A 26,322-nucleotide genomic window follows, 5' to 3' on the forward strand; every position below is an offset into this window, starting at 1 on the left:
CCTTTGAGTCACATGGCCATTATGGTGGTAGATTTTTCTTTTTTCTTTCTTTCTTTTTTTTATTTGAGGTAGGGTCTCACTCTGTAGCACTAGCTGCTCTGGAATTCACTATATAGACCCGACTGGCCTCAAACTTATGGAGATATACCTGACTCTGCTCTGGGATTAAATGCATGTACCAACATGCCCAATTTTAGGGATAGATGTCTGAGTGCTGCCCTGTACTCCCTCATAGCCACAGGTTACATTATCTGTTCTCAACCTTTGGGGGGTGGGGGCAAATGATCCTTTCACAAGGGTTGCCCAAGACCATCAGAAAACACAGGTATTTACTTTATGATTCATAACAGTAGCAAAATTACAGTTATGAAGTAGCTACAAAGATAATTTTACAGTTGGGGGTCACCACAACGTGAGGAACTGTATTAAAGGGTCGGAGCATTAGGAAGGTTGAGAACCACTGGGCTGCATGCTATATGTGCTTTTTGAGAGAACCTAGTCACACCTGCTCAATCTTCTGGAGTTACCGATAGGTGTTTCACATAATGGAATTCCTGACCCACCTTGACCTCTGATATGGCCTTCCTAAGGTTACGAAGTCAGGACTATTTCAAGACCCTGCCTGCCCTGGTACCCTTGACCCTCCGAGGCATGTGGAAGAGCAGATCTGAGGAACCGCACAGCCAGAATCTATGTCTCCAGGGTGTGCTTTCAGGGACATCTCTGTAGCTCTCCTGTATACTGATTTCAGGTCTAAGAGTGAGGGGCTGAAACGTTCTGAAGCTCAAGCCTTCCCCAGAGCACAGTGATAATATCACCTTGCACAGACTACCACAGGAAGGAGAGGATTGCTTCTCCTATGGCTTTGGTCAAATGCAGGCATGATGGCTACATGAAGTGTGCTCACATGGCCTACAGGATGAAGTCCATGGTGACCCTCCAAGTGACCCTTCTTGGAGGAACGTCCTAGAGAATCTTTTCCTTCCTCCTACATCTTCACCTAATTGTTTAAATAATCCATCCATCCATCCATCCATCCATCCATCCATCCATCCATCCAGTTATGGCCCTGGTCTTGTGTATGTTGTAACTGTGACAAACAAAAAGGAAATCAATGTCTCTATTTGGATATCTTCTTTTGAAATATTTTTATTTCACTTTTTTCTAACAGTAATATAGAAACAAATAATCATAAAAATAAAATTGTAAATTGTCCATTGATTATGTAATAGCACTTGGTATTGCTACAGGGGTAGATCTTGGATGAGGCCAGGTCATGGCCAGGCCTGCCCAGGCTCTCTAGGCTCTGTGATTGCTACTGAGCCCACAGAGGCATTGGACATGACCTTGTGGCAGCACAGTGGATATTTCGTGTCTCATGGGGGGGGGGCAGGGGAGAGACTCTGGGGGACATGGAGATGGTTAACGATGAAACAGCACACAGGACTGTGTACATACGGTCAGCCAGGAAAGTGGCTGTGGAAGGCTGCTAATGTCACCACTGACCTACAGACATCTCTGCATGGATCCTACAAGCAGAATGAGCAATTCATGGTTTGTGCTCGCCATGAGAGACAGGGAGCTAACAGATACTAGCTGCACATAAGAACACAAAATGGCTCCCCTCTACTTTTGTGACCCCCCCCCACCTTCCCTCTTCATCCCCGAATAGGATGAACTTGGGATGAACTTGAGATGAACAACTTAAGCTGAGGCATCTAACCTATTTAGATCCATGCCTGGGGCGCAGTGTCCTCAGAGAACAGAAGTAGGAAGAAGCTGGTGGGGTTAGCTGAGCACAAACTGCTCCGTCACATACTTGGTTACTGTCCACATCCAATTCGATCCCTCCGCTTTGCTTTAAGCAAAGGGTGTTAGGTTCTGTAATGGCTGGTGGTGTCTTTTCCCTTGTTATGTTTCTGAGACATGGTCTCATGGGGCCTAGGCTGGCCTGGAGAACTTACTGTGTATCACAGGCTAGTCTTGAACTTCTGATCCTCCTCCTCCAGCTCCTGAGTGTTGGGATTAAAGACATGCACTCCCATGACTGGCTAATGATTAATTCCTTGCAACCAGTTTGGCGTTGTTTTTAGGACATGGGATGGGCCTTCTTTCCTGTGTTTTCTGTGACGTGGTGTGAGAGTGTCAGCCAGCGGGGTGTCTGGAGGCTGGAGGTGATGAGAGGTGATGAGGCCTCTTGGGACTTGGCAGTGTTTTGTGTAGTCTCTAAGGAAGGGACTGGGGTCAAGGCCTCTGGACTTCAGGGCTTTTAAGAAATATTGGCTACCTTGTTCTACCTTTTCAAAAAGAAACACTAACTGCCTGGCTCTTTGAAATCACTAGGAAGAGACCCTTTGGTCATACACGACCATTCAGTTATATGCTCCCATTCCAGCCTCTCCCTGGGTGTGTTGTGGCATGTGTGGACATAACCCATGGGGATTACCAGGAGGAAGAAACATTATATACAGAGAACAGTCAGTATAGACTACGGGACTATGACAGATGGTAAGTGCCAAAGGTCCACCATCTGGGCATCATGCTCCTCCCTCCCAATGCTTTGAATTGCAAAGTGGGGAGAATGGGTGGAGCCTGAAAGGGAAGGAGAAAGAAGTTGGCAACTTATGGGTTTGGCAGAACATCAGGCCATCTTTTGGAGTTCAAGTTCATTGACAGGAGATCCCTCTAGACCTGACTCATAATAATTTCTCACCTTAATATTCTATAGCCACTAAACAGCCAGGTGACTTGAGGGAAGCCATTCTGTTTCCTGGCTTCATTTAGCCCTCTCTGCAAATGAGCAGGCCTCACTAGACACACCCAATGTCTGAGAAACTTGTGTTAACAGGATTACACGTGGCCTAATATGCTGTACCAGGTCTTTCCTGAACCGATCAGCTTAACATTCTGCTGATCTCAAGCCTGCTGCTAAGGGAAAAACCTCTCAAAACTGAACCCCAAATTCTTCTTGGCTTAGTCAACTGGTTCTCCACATGGACAAGAATCAGACGGGTATTAATGAGTTAGCAACGCATTAGGTAACAAACAGTCGTGGTCAATTAAAAGTCATTGTTTAGGTCAGGCACGGTCTTGAGAGAGGCTCAGTATGGGCTTCTGGACTCCCTGTGGTCTTTGGTGCTGAGGATAAGGTGATGTGGTGACACCATCAGGTCCCACCAGGAAGGCCTCTGTCCTGCCTTCTGCAGTAGGATTCACTTGGGGGGAAATCTGTTTCCTATCTGCCTGGTTTAGTCACCAGTGGCCTGTTGGTGCTCTCCTGGGGTTGTGAGTGGCAGCAAAATAACTGAAGTGGTTGTAACTGGAGCTGGGGGGCGGACAGCAGGGCATCTGGGTTCCTCTACCAAAGCTATACAAGGTACATGTGTCATGGAGCAAGCTGGAAATAGCATGGCCTTGTAGCATCAAGGCTGAAGGTCCAAGTAGCAGGGCAGAGCTCCTTCCCAGGGATGCTGGTTGCCATCAAAGAGAAGCCTGCATTCCCATGTGCCACAGTGTTATTCCTTTAGGTTTTCTTGTCCTAGCACACCTGCCCAGGTTGATGAGTCACCTCCTTTGGGGCAATTAGAGCTAGGACTAAGAGGGTGTTGACACTATGTGAGAGATGAGTGTGCCTTGCACATCTAATCTTCCCAGCTTCCCTAGAGCAGAGCTTTCTGTAAGAACAAGCTTTGTGGGTGGGAAGGTCCCCTTTGGGATCCAACATCATAGCACCAGTGAGTCTAGGACACAGGAAAGTGGGCCACTGAGGGGGACAGGCCACAGGGATCCTGCTGAGACCCTGTTTTCCATAGTGCCTGCAGACTCTTTGGGTATTGAACATGAAGACCCAAGTATGCAAAGCTGAAGCCCCTGCCACACGACCGCCCGGTCCTGGGACCTTCCATTTCCCAGCATGGCCTCAGGGAGACCCACTTTGGGTAACTTGGTCTGAGTTGCCTCTCTCTCACCCTTAGCTCTGGTCCCCCCCCCTTCCATCCCAAGGCTTCTCAGCAGAGAGAGAACCTTCTGGAGTTGATGTTCATCTTGGTGACGCCGATGAGCTTGAGTGGTGTGGAAAGGCTGAACGAGGATGCCAGAGGGGAGTCACAGAAGAGGTCTGACAGCTCATCTCGCTCCTCCAGCTCAAAGGCAGCATCATTGAGCATCCTCCTGTGCAGGCGGCAGGTCTGCTCAATCTTCAGCTTGTTGATATCTCCACGGAGGCGCATGAGCTGCCTGGCCAGCTGCTGGTCCTGGAGCCGCATCTCTGCCTGGAGAGGAAAGGCCAGATACGTGTCAGCAAGGGCTGTGGAGGCTGCAGTTCTGTGAGCTCTGCTGAGGAGACTCATTAGCAGGACTCTTAACTGATGTCATGGATCACTGACAGGTCCATCTGGCAGCAGGCTTACTTTCTAGGTCAGAGAGGCGAAAGGACACTACGGTGTCACGGGAAGGTGTCATTGCCCGCTTTGTGCCAGGCTAACAGCCATGCCTAAATCCTTCTCCATGCCAATCCTAGCTTAAATTCACCCCCAGTTCATTCCCGTTCTTTGGTGTAAAGTGGATGTTCAGGCGGAACGAGACTGCAAAGAGTAACAGGCACCGGATTTGGCGGCACAGCTCCTGGGTGGGGAGAAGGGCTGCGATGGGCGGGACAATGAGGGCTCTCCACTGGGACAGTCCCGATTAGGTCATTCGCGTGGGGGCTGGCATAACGTGCTTTGTTATTTGTTAATTCATACATTTTACAATGTATTTTTATCACATCCACCTACTATTACCATCCTCTAATTTTCCCAAGTGCCCTCCCATTCTAACTTTCAAATTCATGTGAATTTTAAAATTCTTTTTAAAAAAAAAGTGTAATTAATAACTCTGAGTCCACTTAGTGCTACCCATATGCACATGGGTGTGGGTCGTCTTCGGGGCCGTAGGGCCCTACCAGTGGTCATGTGACCACCCCCCTCACTCTGCAGCGTGCTATTTTTTCTTTCATCAGACATCTTACAATGACTTATTGATATATATCTTAATAAAGGTTCCTACGAGCCGATCATAAAAAACGAGCTGACATTTACTATGAACCAGAGTTAATCCTCATGATAGCCTGCAGAGTAAGAGTCTTACTATGCCACAAGTCACAGATGGAGAAGTTGAAGTCAGCTGTCAAAAGGCCCTTGGTGGTAGAGGGGTAGGGGCTCAGACTGTGGGTAACCAGGAGACTGACAACTCAGTCAGTTCTGCCTCTTAGGTAGAGTGGAGCCTAAGGCATAGAGCTGAACAAAGCTGGGAGACCCTCTAGAGAGGTTCTGATGTGGTTTTTGCACCTCTGTTTCCTGTTAGGAAAGGGATGTACTGAGAACTCTCAGCAGCACTTTCCAAAACCCATCTACACCTCAAACCCTGCGGCACCTCCCAGGCTCCCCGAGGGACCTGCACTGAAGGTCCATATTTCGTTTGAGGATCCTGGAACTCTAAGGCTTTAAGGTGTCCCTTAGCGTCACCATTGTGACTTGGCAGAGATGGAATGTAGCTGTGATCTCACTAGGCTTGGTGGGCAGTGGTGTCCCATTAGCAAAGCTTTGTCACTAAGACAGACCACCAGCTGTTCCTACTTGACCTGAGACCCAATTCCATCCTGCCATTTACTCTGCCTAGGCCTCCAAGTGTTTCAGTATGTTTTCAGTCCTCAGACTGAGTTCAGTGGCCTACCAGGTGCTTGGAGCCCAATGAGCCCTGAGATTCAGGAAGGACCCGCCCTATGGCTATGCAAATGAATGCAAAGTTCTCATTTTCTCCATTGGGTTTGGAATACCTACCCACTGCCAGGAAGAAAATTAGTGACTTCACTAGTGAGCACTCAGTGTTCTCTCTCTCTCCCTCTTACACACACACACACACACACACACACACACACACACACACACACACTACATAAATAAACAATAAATCTTTTTTTCTTAAATGTGAAGGGCAAAGACTCCGAAATTTGAAAAAAAAATGTAGAATCTATATAACATAAAATGTATCCTCTTAGTCATTTTGAAGCACAGTCCAGTAGTGTCAAAGACATGCATTGCTGTGCGACCATGGCCACCGCCCAACGCCAGAATTTTCCCATAGTTCTCAACTAAAAGAGGTGCTCATTTAAAGAAAAAAATCCCCATCCCCTTCCTCCAGCCCCTGACAACCCCATTCCACTGCCCTTCATCTCTATGAACTAGATGGCTCTAGAAACACCCCCCAGCCCTCCCAGTCCCACCCCGTGAGGAGGATCCTACAGTGTTTGTGCTTATGTAGCTGGCTTATTTCATGTCTCATCATGCTCTCCAGGTTCACATGGCTGAGAGGCTTTTAAAATTAAATTTCCTTAGCAATGTCTAAAGGTCACAGGTCACTGTGGGTAACATGAATGACAAGATCTGTAACCCCCACCCCTGGCTCCCTGGCTCTTCCTCACTCCAGGCCAGAGGCATCACATTTATCTATCTTACAGACAAGGAAACTAACTCAGGCCCAGCCCTCCTGGGAATGGTGGCACTCAGATCCCTCTGGGTTAAGCAGTGGCTTTCCCGGGGCCTGGAGGCGATGACGGACTTCTGGGGGAGATCCTGTTGCAGCCCCCCCCACCCACCCCCCCCCCCCCGTGCCCGCTAGCTGAACCAGTCACTAATGCCAAACTCCCACCTCCACTTCTCCAAGAAGGGACTGAGGAGGGCTCCAGACCAGACAAGAAGCTGTGCAGAGTAACCCTAGGGCAGCAACTAACAGTGGCCAAGTACTTCCCTTCCAGCCAGGAAGGGATCCACAGGAACACCTAGGCTGGTGCACTGGTCCTAAGACTCAGCCTAGGGGACTCAACTCAACATCGGTCAAATACTGTCCTCCAAAGCTCAGTGTAGAATGTCCTTATTTCCCACCCCCACATCCCTAGGGTGGCCTGCCCTCCCTCTGGGGAAGCAGGCACAGGCTGGAGTCAGAGCTGTGGTTCGTTGTTGAGAAATCCCACAATCAGGGCACAGGCCCTGGTGAAAGACGGTTGGGTGGGGGGATGCCATTGGTGAGGGGGTTAGGGGGATGGTAGGGAGAGGGTCTCCGGAGACCTCAGGGAGTGGAGGCAGCCTTTCTGAGAGAGCCATCGCTGTCCTTCAGACTCCTCTGCTGCCTGTGGACACTGGTGGTTTTGAGGCAAATGAGAAGCCTCTTAGGAGAATCTTAGGCCTGTTTCTTCAGGTAGAAGGTGAACTCCCAAGGGCAGGATTAGCTACCTAAACAGTAATTACAGGGCTCGGCAAGAGAAGAGATTTCCTGACTTCCCAGCTCACTGTGGGGTGAAGAGCAGTGGAGACAAGGAGGGAAGAATGGCTGGGAGGAGAGTCGGCTGAGAGACTCCAGAACAGAAAGCTCTCAGGTGAATGTGTCCCTGCTTACTGGGGAGAGATCACCACATCAAGTACTTCCCTGAGGAGAAAGGAGAAGCTCAGGTCTGATCTGGGTTGGGGGGCAATGAAAATGAAGGCGGTGGACATCCCCGGGATGTCCTGATTAAGTTCAGTGGGTACCATATATATGACCAGGGGTTTCACCCCAAACAGCTGGAGGCAAGGACTCCCACAAGAGACCTGTGCCCCAAGTTCACAGCGGTACACCCCAACTGCAAAACAGATGAGCACAGCCAATCCACGCTCTGGATGCTATCCAGTCTTAGCAAGGAGGAGATTCAGACACATGTCACAGCCTGGATTTGGGGGACATTATGCTAAGTGACATTAGGGTTTGCAGGGTGTGGGGATTGGGAATCGGTGTTTAACAGTTAGCACGCACAGAAAGAGAATACTAAGGTGAAGGACATGTGTCTAGTCCCTAGTCCTGGACTCCTGTGGACACTATCTCAGCCTGAGAGTCTCCATTTGTCTCTGACAGAAAGGAGTGGTGTGAGGGCTGGGAACTATCTCCGCACGTGTGAAGGAAGGGGCAGAGTGCGTTCCATTTCCACATGGTTGGACAACAGAGACCTAATTCTTGAGGTTTACAAACACTCTTTGTATTCTGCTCTGGTGTTTGTCTAGCTTTACCCAAAGGTCAGCCATTGTTATAATCAGACATGTATAATGTCAGGCATTGTTACAATCAGTATTGTGTCGGAGTCCGCCTAGAACCAGGACAATGCAGGACACTTTAACCTTAGTTTGACCCCTGTGAATGCCGCACTGATGAGGGTGGAAGGACCAGGTGGTATGGGTAAGGTGTCTTGCTCAATGGAAGCTTGAGTTTCTGGGAACCGGTAGAAGGAAAAACTCAAAGGTTCCCAGAAGCCAGCTCTACATTGTGAATGGGTTTCCAGGGGAGTTAAGGACTCAGTTAGAAGTGGAAGTATGCTTCATGGAGAAGTTGTTTCTAAGAGAGGAGGTGGCTGGGCCACATAGGTGGGACTGACCTCTCCTGACAGTGGGGAGGCCTTTTGATCTTTAGCCCTGGCCTGGGCTGTGGGTTGGAGAGTTGGCACCCTGGCTCCAGTCCCCTGGGCCGGTTCAGTAGGAAGGAGGGAGCTGGTTATATTGCTTGCTCTGTCTGGGTCTAGTCTATTTCCTCTGAGTTGTGCCTGTATTGATTGGGAAGGCCAGATTAGAGTCCAGGGCTAAGAAGAGAGCTTGGGGCCCTTCAAGGCCTCCTGGGGAATTCCTGGCTCTACACAAGTGTGAAGCTCTAAAGATATGATAAGGTTTTCAACTTTTCATGCTTGGAAAGTCCCCAAACTGTTACCTTCTCTATGAGAGGCTGGACTTGCAGAGCTACCAGGGGCTCTGGCTTCCAGTTCCCAAACAGCCCTTTCTAGGTGAACATTCCTGGGCAGGTGTGAACCCCTGGAAGAAAAAGGAAAAGGATGGCTGCCCCCCCCCCCCCACCGATCCCTGCTGCATCAGACAGTACTGGGGTGTGAAGGAGGGAGCTGTGCCTGGAAGGGGCACACAACAGAGAGAAGCTGGAGAGGTGAGTTGAGGACTGGTGGGGACCTGAGTTGACACTTCTCAAAAGAAGACAATTCGGTAGCAGGCAAATTTAGGCAAAGGTGTCCGACATCTCGAATCACTGGGGAAATGCAAATCAGAAGGACAACAAAGCTGGGTGTGAGGCATACCCCTGTGATTCTAGCACTTGGGAGGCTGACATGGGCAGATCATGAGTTCAAGGCTGACCTGGGCTATGTTATAAGTTCTAGGCTAGCTTGATGCAGATGCAGAGTGAGACCCTGTTTCAAACAACAAACAAACACCCACAGCAAGATACCACCTCACCTCAGTTATCATGGCTACTATCAAAGAGACAGGAAATAGAAATGCTGGTAAAGACATGACAGGGACACACACACACACACACACACACACACACACACACACACACACGCGCGTGCATCACTGTAAACAGAACTACCTACCTTGACTACCTGAGAAGTTTTAATGTACTCCCATGTTTATTGAAGGACAGTCCACCACAGTCATTATGTTAAGTGAAATAAGCCACACACAGAAAGACAAATACCACATGTTCTCACTCATTTGTGAAAGCTGAAAAAAAGTTGAACTCTAGAGGTTGCTGGAGGCTGGGACAGTGATGGGGAAATACAGGAGGACTGGGTAGTGGGAAATCCATTCCAATATTCTTTTGGTAGTACTGGGGATTGAACCTAGGGCTTCATGAACGAGAGGCAAGCACTCTAACAACCCTCTGCACTACAGCCCTAACTCAGTTCTACTAGTCTGATCATACCCAGATAAATAGTCTACAACAATTTAGTATGTATTTCAGAATAACTCAAGGAGAATTTGAGTGTTCCCACCACAAAAAAGGGATAGTACTTGAAAAAAGTGGAAATGCTAATTTTGATTTGACCACCACACACAGTATCTAATTATTCTACCATACCCCACAATAGAGCCACACATGTTGATTTAAATGTGTGTGTGTGTGTGTGTGTGTGTGTGTGTGTGTGTCTATATACATGTGTGTGTGTGTGTCAGAAAGGGATTATCCAGCCTACAGACTTGCTTCAGACTGAACCAACCCCTTTGATACTTGAGACCACCATGGCTGGCCTCTGTGTTAGCATAAGACACCTCCTTATACAGAGTGGAAGAATTAAATTCTTGGAAAGAGGGCAAAATGGAGTTAACTTTGGAGAATAACACAGCAATGTGCCAGGAGTTGAGAAGCTGTGTTGAGGAAGCAGAAGGCACCTTCATGCTCACTGACTGAAGGAGCCGTGGTATAGTGTAGCCATTTGGAGCATGGGCTCTGAGGCTGGGCAGATCTGATTTCACACCCCCCCATGCTGATAATCAGTTCCCTCATCTGTAAGGGGGGGTGCTAATACTATCAGAGGCCCCCACCTAGGAAGGTGGCTGAGCATCAAGTGTTGTGATGGGAGTAAACACACACAGTACTGATCCTGGCCTTTGGTTCCTCCTCTCTATTTTCCTTTACCAACACCCTGAGAGCCAGGTATTTGTCACCTCCATTTTACAGTGATAAACATTGGGAAGGATTAGGTCAACTGCAAGTGGGATATAGTAGAACTGGAAGTCTAATCTAATTGCAGATGGGTGCTTTTCCCACCCCCACCCATGACCAGTGACGGGGCCAGCTGCTTTACAGTTGTCTGTGGGTCCTCAATAACTTCCCAAACCGCTCCAGGTTTATAGCATGGACTTCCACAGAGACCAGGAGGGATCTGTCCTAAACAAACACCCTGGGGGCCTTCCCCTCTCCAAAGCAGGACTCCACCTGCAGGTCCCTGGGTGATATCTGCCTTCTCTTGAGAGAGACTCTCTGGAACACAAGACCCCATCCCACCTACCTCAGCTCCACAGGCCAGCCACCCAAGGACTTCTCATCTTACTACATGGGATGTAGTGGGATGAGAAAGTCCCCCTTTGCCTCCTGTGGCTCTTGGGTGCCCTGAACTGCTTCTCTGCTGAGCTCCTCTGGTCCCCTTCTCAACACTGCAGAGAAGAAGAAGGGGGACTGTGGGTGGGGCCTTGGGAGGGGGTCAGCTTCGGCCTCCTGGCCACAGGCCCTATTGCTCTTAGGTCCCAGAGGCATGCCTGGGGATGGAAGGCCTGAGTTCTCTCCTTCTAGGAGACTCTTTTCTGCAGGGCGAGGCACGAATTCCAATTACAGTGGCAAGACAGAAGAACCCAACACTTTTCTCTCTCTGGCCTTTTATTTTTAATAACCCCTTTCTCCTTGATTATATAGGGTGTTTCTATTTTAGAAATTTCTGGAAACTACAGAAAAGTAGAAATAACGGCATAACTAAGAAGAAATGAATATCGCCACCGCTCTGACGTCTTTCATCTCCTGAACCTTTGTCTATACGTTCTCGTATTTATTTATTTATTTATTTTGAGACGTGGTCTTGCTCTGCAACCCTGGCTGGCCTGCCATTTTCTATGTAGCTCAAGTTGGATTTAATACAAAAATTGTCATAACCCCTACAAAGTCAGTATCTTCTCAGACGAATAGAATTGGGTGTTCACGAGAAGAAGAGACAAGCGTCGGGCAGACAGATGCCTGGGCTTCTTGTGCGTCGAGGCCCACACCCCCAGTCTCCTGCTGGCTGCCTCTGAGCACTTCATCATCTTCCCTGAGACACAATGGTCCCAGTGACATGTTCTGGGGCATGGCATGCAACCCTGTGGGGCCTTCTAGGAGCATCCTCTTCTGAAACCATCAGGGTTTGATCATGTGCCTTTGAGAGTATGTGACCCATGACATGAACATGTGACAGGTCTCTGATAGAGGAAAGAGTCCTGAACCCCGAGTCAGACAGGTGCCATCCTAACAGGCTTAGCCACAGCCTCAGCTGCGTCACTTAACCCCTCTGTCCTAAGACTTCTGGGCTTTCTGAGTCTCTGTCTTCTCCTTTGTAAAATGGGGAGAGCCAACAGCCTCAAGCTTCCGGGGGCACCTCACGGAAGTGCTCTGGGGCCTTAGAGTCCTCTCTCCTGCCATCGTCAAGCATCTCCATCCCACACAGGGACTGTGACCTGTCATCTGGCTGGGCACCCAGCAGATAAGGATAATGGGAGCTGGTGTCACACCATGCCAGAGCCGTGTGCTTGCCTAGATGTGCCACTGAGAACTCGAGCTGGTGATCAAACTGAGGCCACAGGCACCGCCGGAACCTGGGTCTCCAGCTCTGACACACAGGTCCTGCCCGGTTAGTACCCACCAAGTTTCTGATTCTGTTTCTAACAGCTATAAACACCTTCTGCCTGCAGGGATCAAACACCTGCAGGAAACTAACAGACAGTGTAGGTGTTATGGATTCTCAGGTTCTCACCACAGAGTGCATCAGGGACCAGGGAGGCTTTTCCTTTTGTCTGCCACTGACAGCGCAGATGTTCTGGCTCCTGTTTCTTATCTCCTTATCTGTCAAGGTCACTTCTGAGCAAGACCACAGAAACAAGACAGACTGCTGGTGGCTCAGCTCCAGGCCCAGGCCTGAAGCTGCTTCCCTGACCAAAGGCAACTGGAATTCCACACTCAGCTGGAAGAAGCTGACAGACTCCTGCCACCCAGGGCCATGGCTTTCCCATGTCACCCTTGCAGGACTGCCACCACCTCATCCCAGACCGCCCATTAGGCTGTCTTCACTGCAGGCACACAGCTGGGGGCTGTGACCTGGTAACCAGAGCAGTCTAGAATCAGCAAAGGAACATGATGGTTATTTTTGAGGACTCTGAGACCAGCGAGGTCGGATCTTAGCTTGGGGATGTCAGGTGGCCCCAAATCACCAAGTGCAGAAGCTGCCCTGCCTGCCACAGTTGGGTGGTGACATGGTCTCTTGATCTAGTTGGAGCAGAGATGCCAGGCCTTAGTTGGATGTCATATGATATTTATGGTTTGAGAATCAATGAATGAATGGAGACCAGGGGAGAACCAAGGGAGCAAGAAGGGATATCAGATGGGAAACGAGGGAGGTCCCTAAGCTTAAGTTGTCGCACCTGTTTCTGCCATAACTGCCTCCATGTGGCCCAAGGCTCAATCTGCAAAGGGGTCAGAGTGCTGGAGCTCAGGCCAGCAGTACAGGAACCACACTTCTTAGAGATGGTCTCATGACCCTTGAGGGTTAGCTTCCCAATATCCCTGGTACATTAGCCAAAGGCAAAGCCACTACTCTAGGTTGACAGGGATGTTGGCAGAAACACCCCATATCTTGGGGTGAAAGCCAGGAAGGAACGTCAGGAGGGATCCCCCAGCCCCTTCTTTGCTTTGGAAACCTGTCCAGATCCTGAAACTCCTTTCTGCTAGCCCCAGAGGAGGCAGCAAAGGGTAGACAATGCTTCCTGTTCCTGCATAGCCTGCCTTTGAATGAGGGCACATTGACAACTGTCTCCCTGGCTGTTTTAACAGCTCCCAGGAAGACCACCAGACAGACAGGAGGCACACTACGGGTTGCCCTCTGCTAGGACCAAAACTTCCTTTAAAACCAGGGTCTGGTGGCAGAGGCCTAAAATTGCATCTACTTCTGAAGCTGAGGCAGGGAGATTTGCAAGTTCAAGACCTGTCTGGGCTATAGAGTGAGTTCAAGGCCAGCCTGTGCAACTGAGGAAGCCCTTATCTTAAAAAGCATATTAGAAGGAGGGTTGTGGATACATGGAAGGGCACTTGCCTAGCATGGGAAGGAAGGTCTTTAAATTCAATCCCCAGGACTACAGACAAACTTTTGTTGAGTTGGCTGTTCGGCAGTATGGAGGGGGAAAGCCCACATACTGACTGGAATTAGAGTCTCAGTCTGTTCCTCAGACACGTGGGAGGAAGGATAAATTTGCACATGAGTCTAACAAATACACAGGGAGGGCAGGAGTGCCCAGGAGCAGAGAAAGTTTGATTCTGAAGTTAAATAAATACAGCATAATAAAGGTTATACGAACTACTTTCACTGGGGCCTTAAAAATGAGCGGATTTTAAAGGCACCTTGAGGGTGAACATAAGATACATTAGAAAAGTAGCACAAAGCTTTGTTTTAACTGAGACAGAGAGAAGAAAACATTCTAACCCAGCCAGCTAAGCGTTTGACGAGCTGCCTTTGCTGGTGTTTGATTTCTGGCAGGGCAGAATTGGGCATGGGGGTGCTGAGATCAGCACCAGAGCTGCTGCTAGCCCCTGGGGGGCCATCTCTAAGCAGGCGGGGTTCCTGCCTCATTGGGTGGATGGGAATGCTTAAGTGAGGTCCTTCACTAAGATCCCTTTGCTGTCTGAACTTGGAGTTGTGGGACAGTTGAGGCAGGGGCAGGATGTGGAACTCAAGCTTGGGGACTCCTGGATCTGCCCTCTGAAGTCTTTTCACGGTCCCTTGGGCCTCTTTCCACCCTTGGCACTCTAGGTGTGGTATGGCATTTAGTGTCCCTTGGAACATATTGGAAATTCCAAATCACAGAGCCCCATCTCAGACCCACAGAACAGAATATTCATCCTTACAAGAGACTGGGGGGCTCTGAATGCACATTGGAGTTCGGAGGCCAAATGGTTTTTCAGCATGTTCAGCTGGGCCTTCCCGGGTCAGGCCAGCTCACCAGACTCCCTCCTGCATTTCCCAAAAGTGAAGGGTGAGCCCTGGCTTTGGCACTTCCTAGCTAGGTTCACTGACTCCCAGGAGCTTCAGAGAGTTCGTCCACATGATGAGAACAAAGACAACAAGTACCCAGGACCTTTGTAGGATGGAATGGCATGCAGGGATTATTCTCACTCAACCTTGTTTTTCTCTCTGCCTCCAACCCACACATTCTGTTGACTGCTGACATCCGTGTGAACTCAGTTTTAGGAAAACTGCCCGCGGCCGATGGAGGATGTTGTGTTCTGTGGCAGCAGCTAGAACTAGCATTAGTACAGTGACCTGATGGCCCAGGGGTTCAAATGCCAGCTTTCTTATTCCCAGCTGCATTCCTCTCTGAGTCTTTTTGGTTTTCTTGAAAAAGGGAGTTTGGAAAGGCAAGGTCACATGACAACGAAAAGTGAGTAACGCAAGTGACATACCTGGCACACACTGAGCACGTGACACATCTGCCATCACCATCACCATCACTACCCACCCCTGGTCACCCAGGAGAACGGAAGATGTTGTGCAGATAAAAGGCATGTTACTAATGCACATATTTCTTGTGCCCACGTCAGACAGCCCTTGGCAACCAAATTAGTCCTGACTATGACTGCCCTGCCCTGGGATCCGACAGTCTGAGTTACCCCAAATATGGCTGGTCTGCTCCTCCTAGCCAGCACACTCTGGGTGGGGCACCTTGCCATGCTTGTTTTTGATGTCCCGGTAATGAGACTAAGCATGCCCCATAGATCTGAGACAATGTTCTCAGCTAGGCTGGGTGCTGCTTGAACCAACCTTCCAAGTCTCTAGATGTTCAGCATCATGCCCTAGGTGTTCCTTTCAATGGTCTGAGGTGTGGCTGGAGCTTTGGGGTCTTTCCAGAGCTCCCCACGGTACTTTTCCATCTAAGGGATGATGGGGGTGTCTAGGAAGTTGAAAGGAAGCCCCTACTGTTTTCCATTCGCTCAGAGGAAACACCGTGTTTCTCTACTCCCTCACTCCAAAGGGAAGCCCACAAGGAATGTGAACGTATTTAGACAGTAAATAACTCTGCTCCTAGAAGCAATAAACTCTCAAATGAACCCAAAACCAACAAATTGCATCCTTGGCTAATGGGAGTATTTTTTGTTCCTCTGTGAAAAATAGATCAAAGCAGGTTGGCCTCAGGAAGTCAGGGCGCAGCTTTCAGGGTCTGTCTCTGGCCCTGCATGCCCACCTCTCCACCTCCTATGCTCCTGTGAGCACACTGTGGTCACAAAGCAAGAATCCATAGGTACCCTGTCTTCAGCAAAAGCTAATGGCAAGCATACCCATGCTCGACACTAACAGCATACACAATGGGATAGTGTGTTCTGAGTAGACTCAATGTCAACTAAAGAGGTTCCTAATTAATTAGATGCTCAACCTCCTGAGCTGCTACCACCCTGAACCCCAATGCTCTATTTCAGCCCACGAGAAATTCCAGGCTCCAGTGGAGAGATGTCCTGCAGGACTCAACAAAACAAACCCAGCCGGCCTCTGCTTTCCTATTACCACCGGTTCTTGGAAGGCAGCTGGCCTTGACTGCTGGCTCCCTGGAGTCAGATGGCCCTGCAGGTGATTCAGGGAAGCAGCTAAAGCTTAAGGGGAGGCTTTGTTTCAGGTCTAGGTCTGCTAAGAAGCTGCTGTTATGGAGGGACCTAGTGGTTTTTCCTGGGGCAGGATGGGAAAATGCTCCACCTCCTTTCCCAGAATTTTCATGGTGGTGAGAGGTTCCTGATGGGGACCCCTGTGGACAGTAATAGGATCCAGGTGGGTGCTGTACTCAATCTTCTGTCTTTGCTCACTCATTCCCATCTGGAAAGTCTGACCCACCCTGACTTCTGGGCAGACTCTTACTCAACATCCTTTGCCAAAGCCTTCACTCAAAGCATGATCAGTCATGTGCCCCCTTCTGGCAGCTCTCGAACACCTTGAATTATTAAACAGCACTTCCCATGCTGAGCCCCAGTACTTACAACTATGACCCCCAGACTGAGAGTCCTTCCCAAAGTCTCTCACCCAGGGAGACGCACCACCTAGCTAGTGTCAACTCCCAGCTCAGGGAAAGAGGGCTCTTGCTCGCTGAGTGAGTGGTGGTCCCCAGCCTGTAGACAACTGTGGTGAGTGGGGAGAGGGTTTCTTAGAGAAGTCAGTACAGGCAAACTCTGAGAATCCCCTAGCTTCCCAGGAATAAGAGTAGGTGGGAAAAGGGTAGGGACACCCTAATGTGGGCTCAGATCCTTGCAGGTAACACTTGCTTCCTCCATATCTTTGATTAGGGGCTGACTGACTCAGGCCCCCTGTATCCACTGAGAAATGAGATCTACCCTGTGCCTAGTCGGAAGACAGATGTGCAAATTGGAAACAGGCAGAGACGGAAGGACAAACATCATTCGGGAGCACAGACAAGGTCAGACAGAAAGATGGAGATAGGGAACAAGCACAGCAGACTTTCTGTACGGGGCGGCCACTCACCAGTTCCTTTCTGAGCCACGTTATAGCTTCATCGATACTCCGGAAGCCTTCCAGCTTGCCCGTGGTCAGTGGCCTGTCGCCCTGGCTGGCACTCCTGGCAGGTGGAAGAAGCTCTCTGGACTCCCTTAGAGGTATCGAAGGTTCTCCACCTCCACATGCTTCCTGCTCCAAGGGGGCCTCCTGCTGGGCAGCTGACCTGGGGAAAGGCCACGTCTGCTCCTCTAGCCTGGCCTGCCATTCCAGGTAGGAGGGTCTTCGGGTCTCTAGCCTCAGTTTCTCGGTGAGGGCCTTCAGGCTGAGGAGGTGGTCATCGGGAGGTGCGGTGGCCCCTGCTGGCCTGTCTTTCTCACCCACTTCTTCCACTTGGATCCGGGGCACAGACATTCTCTAGTCTGCCCTGGTAGCCAGACATGGGAGGTGGTGGAGGCCACTCGGGAGACTTGCTGGGTAGCAAGGTCAAGTCCTGCTCTGCAAAGACCTCATAGAGCGGTGGCTCTGTCTCCTGAAGGCATTGTTGGGATGGTAGTGCGTCTCAAGGCTTGGCAGCACCGGGAGCCAAGCGAGGCTGTAAAGTGTGCCTCTCTGAGCAGGTGTGGCTCAGGGTCTATGATTTGTCCCATAATCCTGTGGGGGCCATGCTTCACAGAAGGCAGGATCAGACAAGCATCAGCAGGAATCTCTGAGGCAGCCTCCTCCGAGATCTATCTATGCTGGCTGGAGGTGTGCAGGTCGGAGATGATAGGAATGTCCTCTTTTAGGGGGAAGTGAGCCTGCAGGAAGGAAAAGAACCCTATCAGCCCTGGTCTCACTCCCCAACTGAGGTCCAGGGACAGGGTTTCTACTTGCCAGTTCTTAGCAAGAAGGGAGGCAATTTCACAGATTCCATGCAGAGCAATTGATAGAACCAGAGCTTTACTGTCTGTAAAATCATTCTACCTCTCTGAGACCATGGAAGTCCTTGCAGCAAGTTTAGAGGCTTGAACCTGAGTCTCCAAGAGGCCAAGCGACTCACCAAGATAGATCCCTCAGCAAGAAATCGGGGGACAAATCCAGCTGGTCTGAACCTCAGGACATAGGTCTCTCCTCTGGGCAGGTCCTCAAAGTCAGCTGACTGGCCAAGTGGGATTCTGCACAGACTCAGGACAGGTGTCTCCTGCCCCTTAGCTACCCTCACCCACCTCAGCCCCACCTTCCATCCACACTCAGCTTCCGGCTCCAACAACAACACCTGACCTCACCTCTAGCTGGCAGCCTGGGCAGGAGAGAAGCTGGCGGCTGGAGCTGGGCTGGGAAACTGAAGGAGACTCATGACTCACTCTTTTGGAAAGATGTTTCTCACGTTTACCTGGAGTGCCCATAGGGCAGCACTACCTTGCGACGGATCCAGCTGTGCTCTGAGCTGACCACCTTGGCTCTAGTGAAGGGTGTAAACTAAGACTCTTAGCCCCATCCCACCAAAGCATAGGTAGAGGAGTAGCTGAGTGAGAAACAGACCAGAGCCTCCCAGCCTTAGCATCTCACGTCCAAGGAGATCTGGGCAAGGGCAGCTCGGAGTAGGAGGCACATGACTTGAACTTGGGTTTGAAACATATTTCTGCTGAGCTCTAAACATGAACTGAGATGGAACCGTATCCAAGATAAGGCTCAGATGAAAAGCTATGGACTCAGCCTCTTGGAGCACACGTTGCCCTTGTGTGGAAAAGGAGGGAAACAAAGAGATGCTTATTGACTTTGCATCTTTGAAAACCCCTGACTCCACGGTGACACAAATCGGTCACGCTGCCTTTGCACAGGCAGTATGCCCACCACCCTGGTCCCTGATGATGATCTGCTTTCTATTTCCACACATTTGCTTCCTGAGAATGCTCCATCATTACACCGTACAGGCTCAGCCTTCTTGCGGTTAGTGTAGTACACTTGAGATGTGGCTGTGTTTATCAGTATTTCATTCTGCTTTCTTAGTGAATGGATGGAATACAATTTGTCTTTCCACCTGTTGAAATGTATGAAACTGTTTCTGCATTTTAGTGATTATGAATAAAATCAGTATAAGAAATAAAAATATAATATATATGTATATATATATTTATATATATATCTGCTCAAAGAAAACTTAATTCAGGTGATGTCTTATTGCAATGGCAGGAAATGGGTAGACAAAGATGAAGATTTAAGATGAGGATGGTGTGGGAGCAAACTGGCAGGCTGGGCCATTGAGTGGGGAGGGTCCTCCTGACAAGCCTAAGCTGCAGGGAGAGCTGACCAGAGCACCAGGGGCTGCCCTCTCCAGGCTCTGAGCTGAGCCTCCCCAGGGCATCACTAGGGAATGAGAACATTGCACCCCACAGATAGCAGAGAAACCTAGTCTCATTTCTTGCCTTCTCTGGGCAGGGAATGGTACCTTGGGGGTCCTTCACACACACACACACACACACACACACACACACACACACACATACACACACACACACACCTCAGCAATTCTAAGCCCACTATGTGGGCCCTGGGACTCCCTCAAGCCACTAAGCTTCCCAGAAGCTCCAAGCATGTAGCTGAAAACCCTGTAGAGATGCTGACCCTAGCTCCAGGCTGTCAGGCTAGCTGAGCCTCAGTTTGGCTTTCTGTAAAGAGGGTTGGCTGATACTACCCACCTCCTCGTATATGCTCCCTGACTGTTAGCATGCTGGGAAGACACAGCAACTCTTGATATTCTGCCTTTCCAGTTCCTCATGATCGCCTTCTCCAGACCTCTCAAAGTGGAAACTTGGGAGTGGCTTCCTGGGGCCTCTCCTGGGCGCCTGTTGTCTGCCTTTTGTGCTGAGGTGCCAGCCTTCGTTCTGAGTACACCTGGGGGCAGCTACACTCTAGAAAGCTTCCTTCCCCAGACCTGGGAGCTCTCATTACACCCAGCAGGGCTTTTTGGAGAAAGTCCAATTTAGACAGGCTGAGGAGCAGCACCCTACTCAGCAAGTCCTGGGAGGGACAACACAGGGGTTGTGTTGGGAAGTACTTCCTACTCCTACGTGCCTCTCTGCAGTGGGTGGCACTCTGCAGGGTCTCCTCTCGAGTCCCACTGTGTGGCTATGTTTTAATTGCTGTTTCTGGATAGACTCAGAGGAGGCCTGAGCAAGACAGCTCAGTGAGATGACTCAGCCTAGGGGAGCCTTTCATCCACTACCTTCACGGTGCCTGTGAAGCACTGGGTATACTCTGGCCCCCTCCAGCCTCAGCGTCATCCAAAAACAAAGCAAGAGAACAGGAACTACAAAGTGGGGAGCACAGTGATGGGAAAGGTGAGGTGCTTTCATGAGCTGGCTATAGGCAGCTGCCAGCTGGGACCTGGGCACCCAGTTTCTTTCTACCCAGCTCAGAGCTGGAAGGCGGCTGTGAGATCTGTGCTCTGGGTCTGTAGCTTCAAGACCATCTCGAGACTCTCCATCCTCTTCTGAGAAGTTGGTACAGCCAGAACTTGCATAATCTGCAGACTGGGCTCAGTGCAAAAAGCAAAAAGTTCCTAAGAATCTCAGGATGCTGGCTGCAGAGTATTAATAAAGTGAAGGTCTGTGTTAAATGTACAGGTCACTGAGGGGATCTGAGGCTAAACAAGGTAAAAGTCATTAGCACTGTACCTAGCATGTAGGAGGCCTAGCTAAGACTACATTTTAAAAGGTGGCGAAGTGGATGGAGCATATTGATAATTCCAATCCCATTACCCACCACCGCACTGGGCTGTCAGTGGTGGGTCCTTGACCTCTTGGTGACCTGAATCATCTCTGCTCTTTCCCACCTCTCCTTGGAAACCAAATGATCTGAAGAGGCCCAGAGGGTTTCTTCCTTCCTCTATAACTGGGTGTAGGAGTTGGCCTGGAATGTCACCCACACAGGCCTGGGGAAGTGCCAGGAGAAAGAGTCACCATCGACTGCCCGCTTAGTAGGCACTAAGCTAACTTTGTCCTGAGCTGGTGGCAAGGTGCTGAACAAGTGTTTGCAACAGGTGCCATATCCCTGGGGCAGCTTCTTGGGTGGACAGATGGCAGCTGGGCCCTTCTGTCTTTCTTGATATACTAGGGTGTTCTGGAAGAGCCCTCTGCCATGCTGGGCCACAGGCTTTTCACCTAACCTAGATTCTCCTGGAGGGGTAAGCACAGAGCACAGCAGAAAGTAGAAAGACGTCCTCAGACCTGGGGCCCAGGGCGTCAGGAGAAAGAAGACAATCCCAGAGTCCCACCAGGCTCAGGGATGCCCCACATGGCAGACACCCCATTAACAGCCAGGGCAAGCCTTGCAGGTATGCCAGCCTTCCTGAAGAAATGATGTGTGGGCCTAGGGACCCACTCTGCATACATGGTTGCTCTTCAAACATGCTCCCTGGCTTCCAGGATAGCACAGGATGCTTCGCCAGCTGTGAGCTAATTCCTAGGCTGCTGGAGGAGGTGGGCGGGTGCAGTTCCATCCATCAGCCAACACCTTGTCTCATTATGAGCTAATTTGTTCATCTGGAAAGCCTTCAAGCCCACTTCCCCAAAGGGCTCCTGGGTCGAGGAAGGCTAGGGGTCTGTTGACTAATGCCCTCCCCACTCCTTCCACTGGAACCCATCATTTCCTCTTCAGGAGATACAGTCTAACACACACACACACACGCACACACACACACTCCACACACCCCACCGCCTCTCCTGCCCCCTGGAACCCCATGGCTTTGTACAGCTGTTTCTTCCTCCTCCCTTCTCCACCTCAGTTCGCAAGGATTTGAGGCCTTTCTCCTTGCGGAAGATTTCTTTAATCTTTGCTGGCGGAGTGGTGTGCTCTGGTGAGGACAGTACGCAGGAAAAACAATGATGTCACCACACGATGAGCTAACACTTACTAAGAGTAACCATAGCTGGAGTCATTCTAACAACCGAGCCTGTCCTGACCCAGGAATGCACCTATTAATGTCCCCAGAGTACAGATGGGGAGACTGAAGGCCCAGCTAGGTGCGGTCACTTGCCTAAGGTCACAGAGCCAGTCAGCAGTGAATTTGGCACTCCAGCCCTCTGTGTCTGTGTCTAGGCATCACATTTATACCAGGCTCTTCTTTTTATAAGACTTATTTGTATTTTATGAGTATGGATGCTTTGTCTGCATGTAGGTCTGGGCACCGCATGTGTGCAGCGCCTGAGGAAGCCAGAAGAGGTGGTTGTGTCTCCAGGAAGTGGAGCTACAGACGGCCATTAGCAGCCATGCAGTTCTTAGGGCATGACAGGAAGACTGCTGTCCTCTTGAACTCTCAGCGGCTAATATTACCCACAGAGGACCCATACAAAACTGGAGTTATTAAAATTCCACCATGGGAGGAAGGAGTTCATGAGGCCCCACCTTTCCTGAGGCAATATAAGCAGTTAACAGTTGCTAGAGGGAGGCGGACATTTTCTTCAGTGGTGTAGAAGGAGCCCATGTTCCTACAGGTAACTCCAATTGTTACCTAACCCCATCGGTTCACTCTGCTAGACTTGGGTACACCATCTCTTTGGGAGTTGAACTTGGATCCTCTGGAAGAGCAGCCAGTGTTCTTAACCGCTGAGCCATCTCTCCACCCCCTACCAGGGCCTCGTGACAGTCTCCTCTACCACACTGTGATGTTCACAACGTGAACCAGTACTTTGGTCCCGGATCCAGAACTTAGCACAGCGCTGCCCTCTGTAATCAACCCGGAATGAATGGGCACAGAAAAGCAGAGGCGCAGTTCCTGGGCTTAATATGGACATCTATCTGTCCTCAGGAGACGCCACACCTACCCCTTCCCTGCCCTGACTGGCAAGTGCCCGAACAAGAGTATGTCTGTACGCCTGGCTGCCTGGACGCAGGTGGACAGCCTCCCCCACCCTTCCCCAGGCAATCAGGAACAGACTCAGCTGGCGCCATGTCCTGGGACTTTGAACTGAAGCAGAGAGGACCTCCTTGGTGCTCAGCATTGTATGGGGTCATTTCCACTTGGTACCTCCTGCCTTCTGTCCTACAGAAAGACCATTCCACTTTGCTTTGAGGAAGCTGACCCCTCAGTTCCTAGGGCACTGACATTCTCTCACTTCAGATACGGTCACATGACTTTAACTGAGCTAATCAGAGCACTGCTTACCCAAAGCTGGCTTTATTCCCAGAAGCCTGGGGTTACTAGGGGCCTCTTGCTGTCATAGGGGAAGCATTTACTAGGGTATAACCCCAAGAACACACAACAGTTTAAGGCCCCCAATTAGACCCTGTTGTGAAACACAGTTCTTAGGGCATGACAGGAAGACTGCTGTCCTCTTGAACTCTCAGCGGCTAATATTACCCACAGAAGACCCATACAAAACTGGAGTTATTAAAATTCCACCATGGGAGGAAGGAGTTCATGAGGCCCCACCTTTCCTGAGGCAATATAAGCAGTTAACAGTTGCTAGAGGGAGGCGGACATTTTCTTCAGTGGTGTAGAAGGAGCCCATGTTCCTACAGGTAACTCCAATTGTTACCTAACCCCATCGGTTCACTCTGCTAGACTTGGGTACACCATCTCTTTGGTCTGTCATTGGTCCCTCACCTGAAGTGAACAGACATTTGTTCAGTTACCCAGGACCTAGGACCAGTTACCTAGGCTTTGATGATACAGCCCTTCAGATTCTCCTCTGGGACCTAAGCCATTTCCGGCTAGATTCCCGACAGTTCTAACTGGCTAAGCGTTAGGGAAAGGAAGTAAAAGAACATGGCAAATGCTTGCTGGTATTCGGCTTTTGTTTGCTTCTGTGCCACAACTGACCCCCTCCTTTGCTGTCTGCAGGGAGCTCCCATGTTGCATGGAACCAGAAGCAGGCCACGCACCCTTCGTGTTCATTCTCTGGGATCACAGGACCAGCCCCAAGGCCCCTTCTTCTGCCAAGGCCCTGACTACTAGATTGAGAATTTGACCTGAGCTTGACCAATCAGAGGCTCAGGCCTGGGCTCTGAATTTGGAGTGTATGAGGCCCAGATGAAGAGCCAAGGAGAATTCACATGTGGCCACCTAGGTGCCAGCCAGTCCCAAGACAGTTGTGAAATGCGGAGGTCTCTCGGCGGATGGTCTCTACTAAATAACCAGGGGGCTGGCTCTGACTTCTGGTTCGGCCCTGGAGCTGCCTGCTCCCTTCCGTGGCCTTCTGCTCCTCTCACTTCCTACGGTTGCCCAATAACCCTGCAACCAGGTCGCTCTCGGTCGCCTACACTCAGGAGCCCCAGCTAGAGTGAGGGCTGCAGAGCTCGTTTGCATGGGCCCCAGCTACAACTGAGAGCCAAGCCATGGCAGGAAATGTGGTGACACCTAAGACTCCCTTCTCCCACATTTCCATGTGTCTCTTAGGGAGAACTAACAGGATGAGTTACCACCTTCTTCTTCGTAATTTTTACTGAGGCTGTGGCACTCACAGTTGTTTCCTAATTTACAGTCACCTGCAAACAGCACTTGGTGAGGGCAGGGTGACTGTTGGCCACATGTGGCTTTTGACACTTCTTCTGCTTCCTCTAGCAGAAATGCCACCCAGGGGTCATTGTGAGGAAGAGGACATGCTCTGGGCTTTCCCTAATGGACAGCAGCGGGATGCCCCAATGGAGCAAACATCTGTATGTCTGCTCAGCCTGGACAGCAGTTTGGAGATGTGCTCTCTAGGCCACCTCAGCAAGGTGACAAGCCCCATAGCAAGGCCCAGGAGTGGCCCTGCTGTTATAGTTCACTTCCTGTAGCTGATCGACGTGGATCTGAGCTTCCTGCAGCCCCACACTAGTAGGGTAATTCTCAATATTAACTCCTGATGTCACTTGGAGACCTTTTCTGCTACCTGAAAGAGGTATAATATCCCTAGTGCTTTGGGTTGATTTTATAGGTTGGAAACAACAACGATAAAAACCTGTGTCACATAAAAACCTGTCATAAAACCCCAGCCCAGGAAAACTGGCAAGGGACTGTGATTATCACCCAGGAAAAGAGATACATTATTTATCACATCGGAACAGATAGGTGCCCCAGGCTCCGCACAAGCAGAACAAAGATCATAGTTCCCAGAGGGCTTTAACACTTTTGAGCCTCAATTGTTCTGAGACTGCAAGGTCCCCCAAGGCTGAAATGGCTGGTTCTTGGGAGCAGGGTCCTGCTGGGGAAAGCTGGGAGGTCCCTATCTTCGGTCAACTTCCTACTGATGCCTACCATACCCCGACACTCCTCACCCACTGATGCCTACCATACCCGGACACTCCTCACCCACTGATGCCTACCATACCCCAACACTCCTCACCCACTGGTGGCTACCATACCCTGACACTCCTCACCCACTGGTGGCTACCATACCCCGACACTCCTCACCCACTGATGCCTATCATACCCCGACACTCCTCACCCACTGGTGGCTACCATACCCCGACACTCCTCACCCACTGATGCCTATCATACCCCGACACTCCTCACCCACTGGTGGCTGCCATAACCCAACACTCCTCACCCACTGGTGCCTACCATACCCCGACACTCCTCACCCACTGATGGTTGCCATAACCCAACACTCCTCACCCACTGGTGCCTACCATACCCTGACACTCCTCACCTACTGACGGCTACCATACCCTGACACTCCTCACCCACTGGTGCCTACCATACCCTGACACTCCTCACCCACTGATGGCTGCCATAACCCAACACTCCTCACCCACTGGTGCCTACCATACCCTGACACTCCTCACCCACTGGTGGCTACCATACCCTGACACTCCTCATCCACTGATGGCTACCATACCCCGACACTCCTCACCTTAGGCCTAAGACCAGGTGTACAGATGTCGTCTCTTCTCAGTGGCCCCTTCCTTTGTGCCCTTGGATGTTTCTCTGGGACTCCACTAGTTGTGAGCCTTTATCTTCTACAGTACATCTTGGATTCTGCCCTAGCAACCATGTCTCTAGGTACTATTTATTAACACTGCCAGGCCTCCAGGCACTCTGCAGAAAGAGCATTTTGTGAGCCTGAGGACCTGTGACTGCATGGTGTGATCATCCCATTCTAGGAGTAAACTGAGGCACAGAGATCAGAAAGAACTAGCAGGGCATGGGTTGGTACTGGGTAGGTATGGAGAGGACAATGCCAGCGGGGTAACAAGGCTGAGCTTGGAGCTAAGGGCTGGGCTCTCTCCCTTGTTATAGCTCAACAGGGAGCTATATATATATAGCTGGCAGACGACTGTCCTGGCAA

At 50.3% G+C, this 26,322-nt stretch overlaps 1 protein-coding gene across 3 annotated transcripts in view; it reads right to left on the reverse strand.

Moving 5' to 3' along the window:
• Positions 1-1,119: 1,119 nt before the first annotated feature.
• The window catches only part of Fam167a (family with sequence similarity 167 member A), a 33,296-nt gene continuing 8,093 nt past the window's right edge, over positions 1,120-26,322 (reverse strand). For all 3 annotated transcript variants that reach the window (XM_052732976.1, XM_052732974.1, XM_052732975.1), the window contains 2 exons: positions 17,099-17,868; positions 1,120-4,271 (listed from right to left, as the gene is read on the reverse strand). In XM_052732976.1, the coding sequence (XP_052588936.1) occupies positions 4,008-4,271; positions 17,099-17,482 (648 nt within the window). In that variant the 5' untranslated portion in view covers positions 17,483-17,868 and the 3' untranslated portion in view covers positions 1,120-4,007. The remainder of the gene's footprint in view (positions 4,272-17,098; positions 17,869-26,322) is intronic.

Source organism: Peromyscus californicus, unplaced genomic scaffold (genome assembly GCF_007827085.1).
Source record: "Peromyscus californicus insignis strain IS unplaced genomic scaffold, ASM782708v3 Scaffold_12__1_contigs__length_115047231, whole genome shotgun sequence".
NCBI lineage: Eukaryota > Metazoa > Chordata > Mammalia > Rodentia > Cricetidae > Peromyscus > Peromyscus californicus.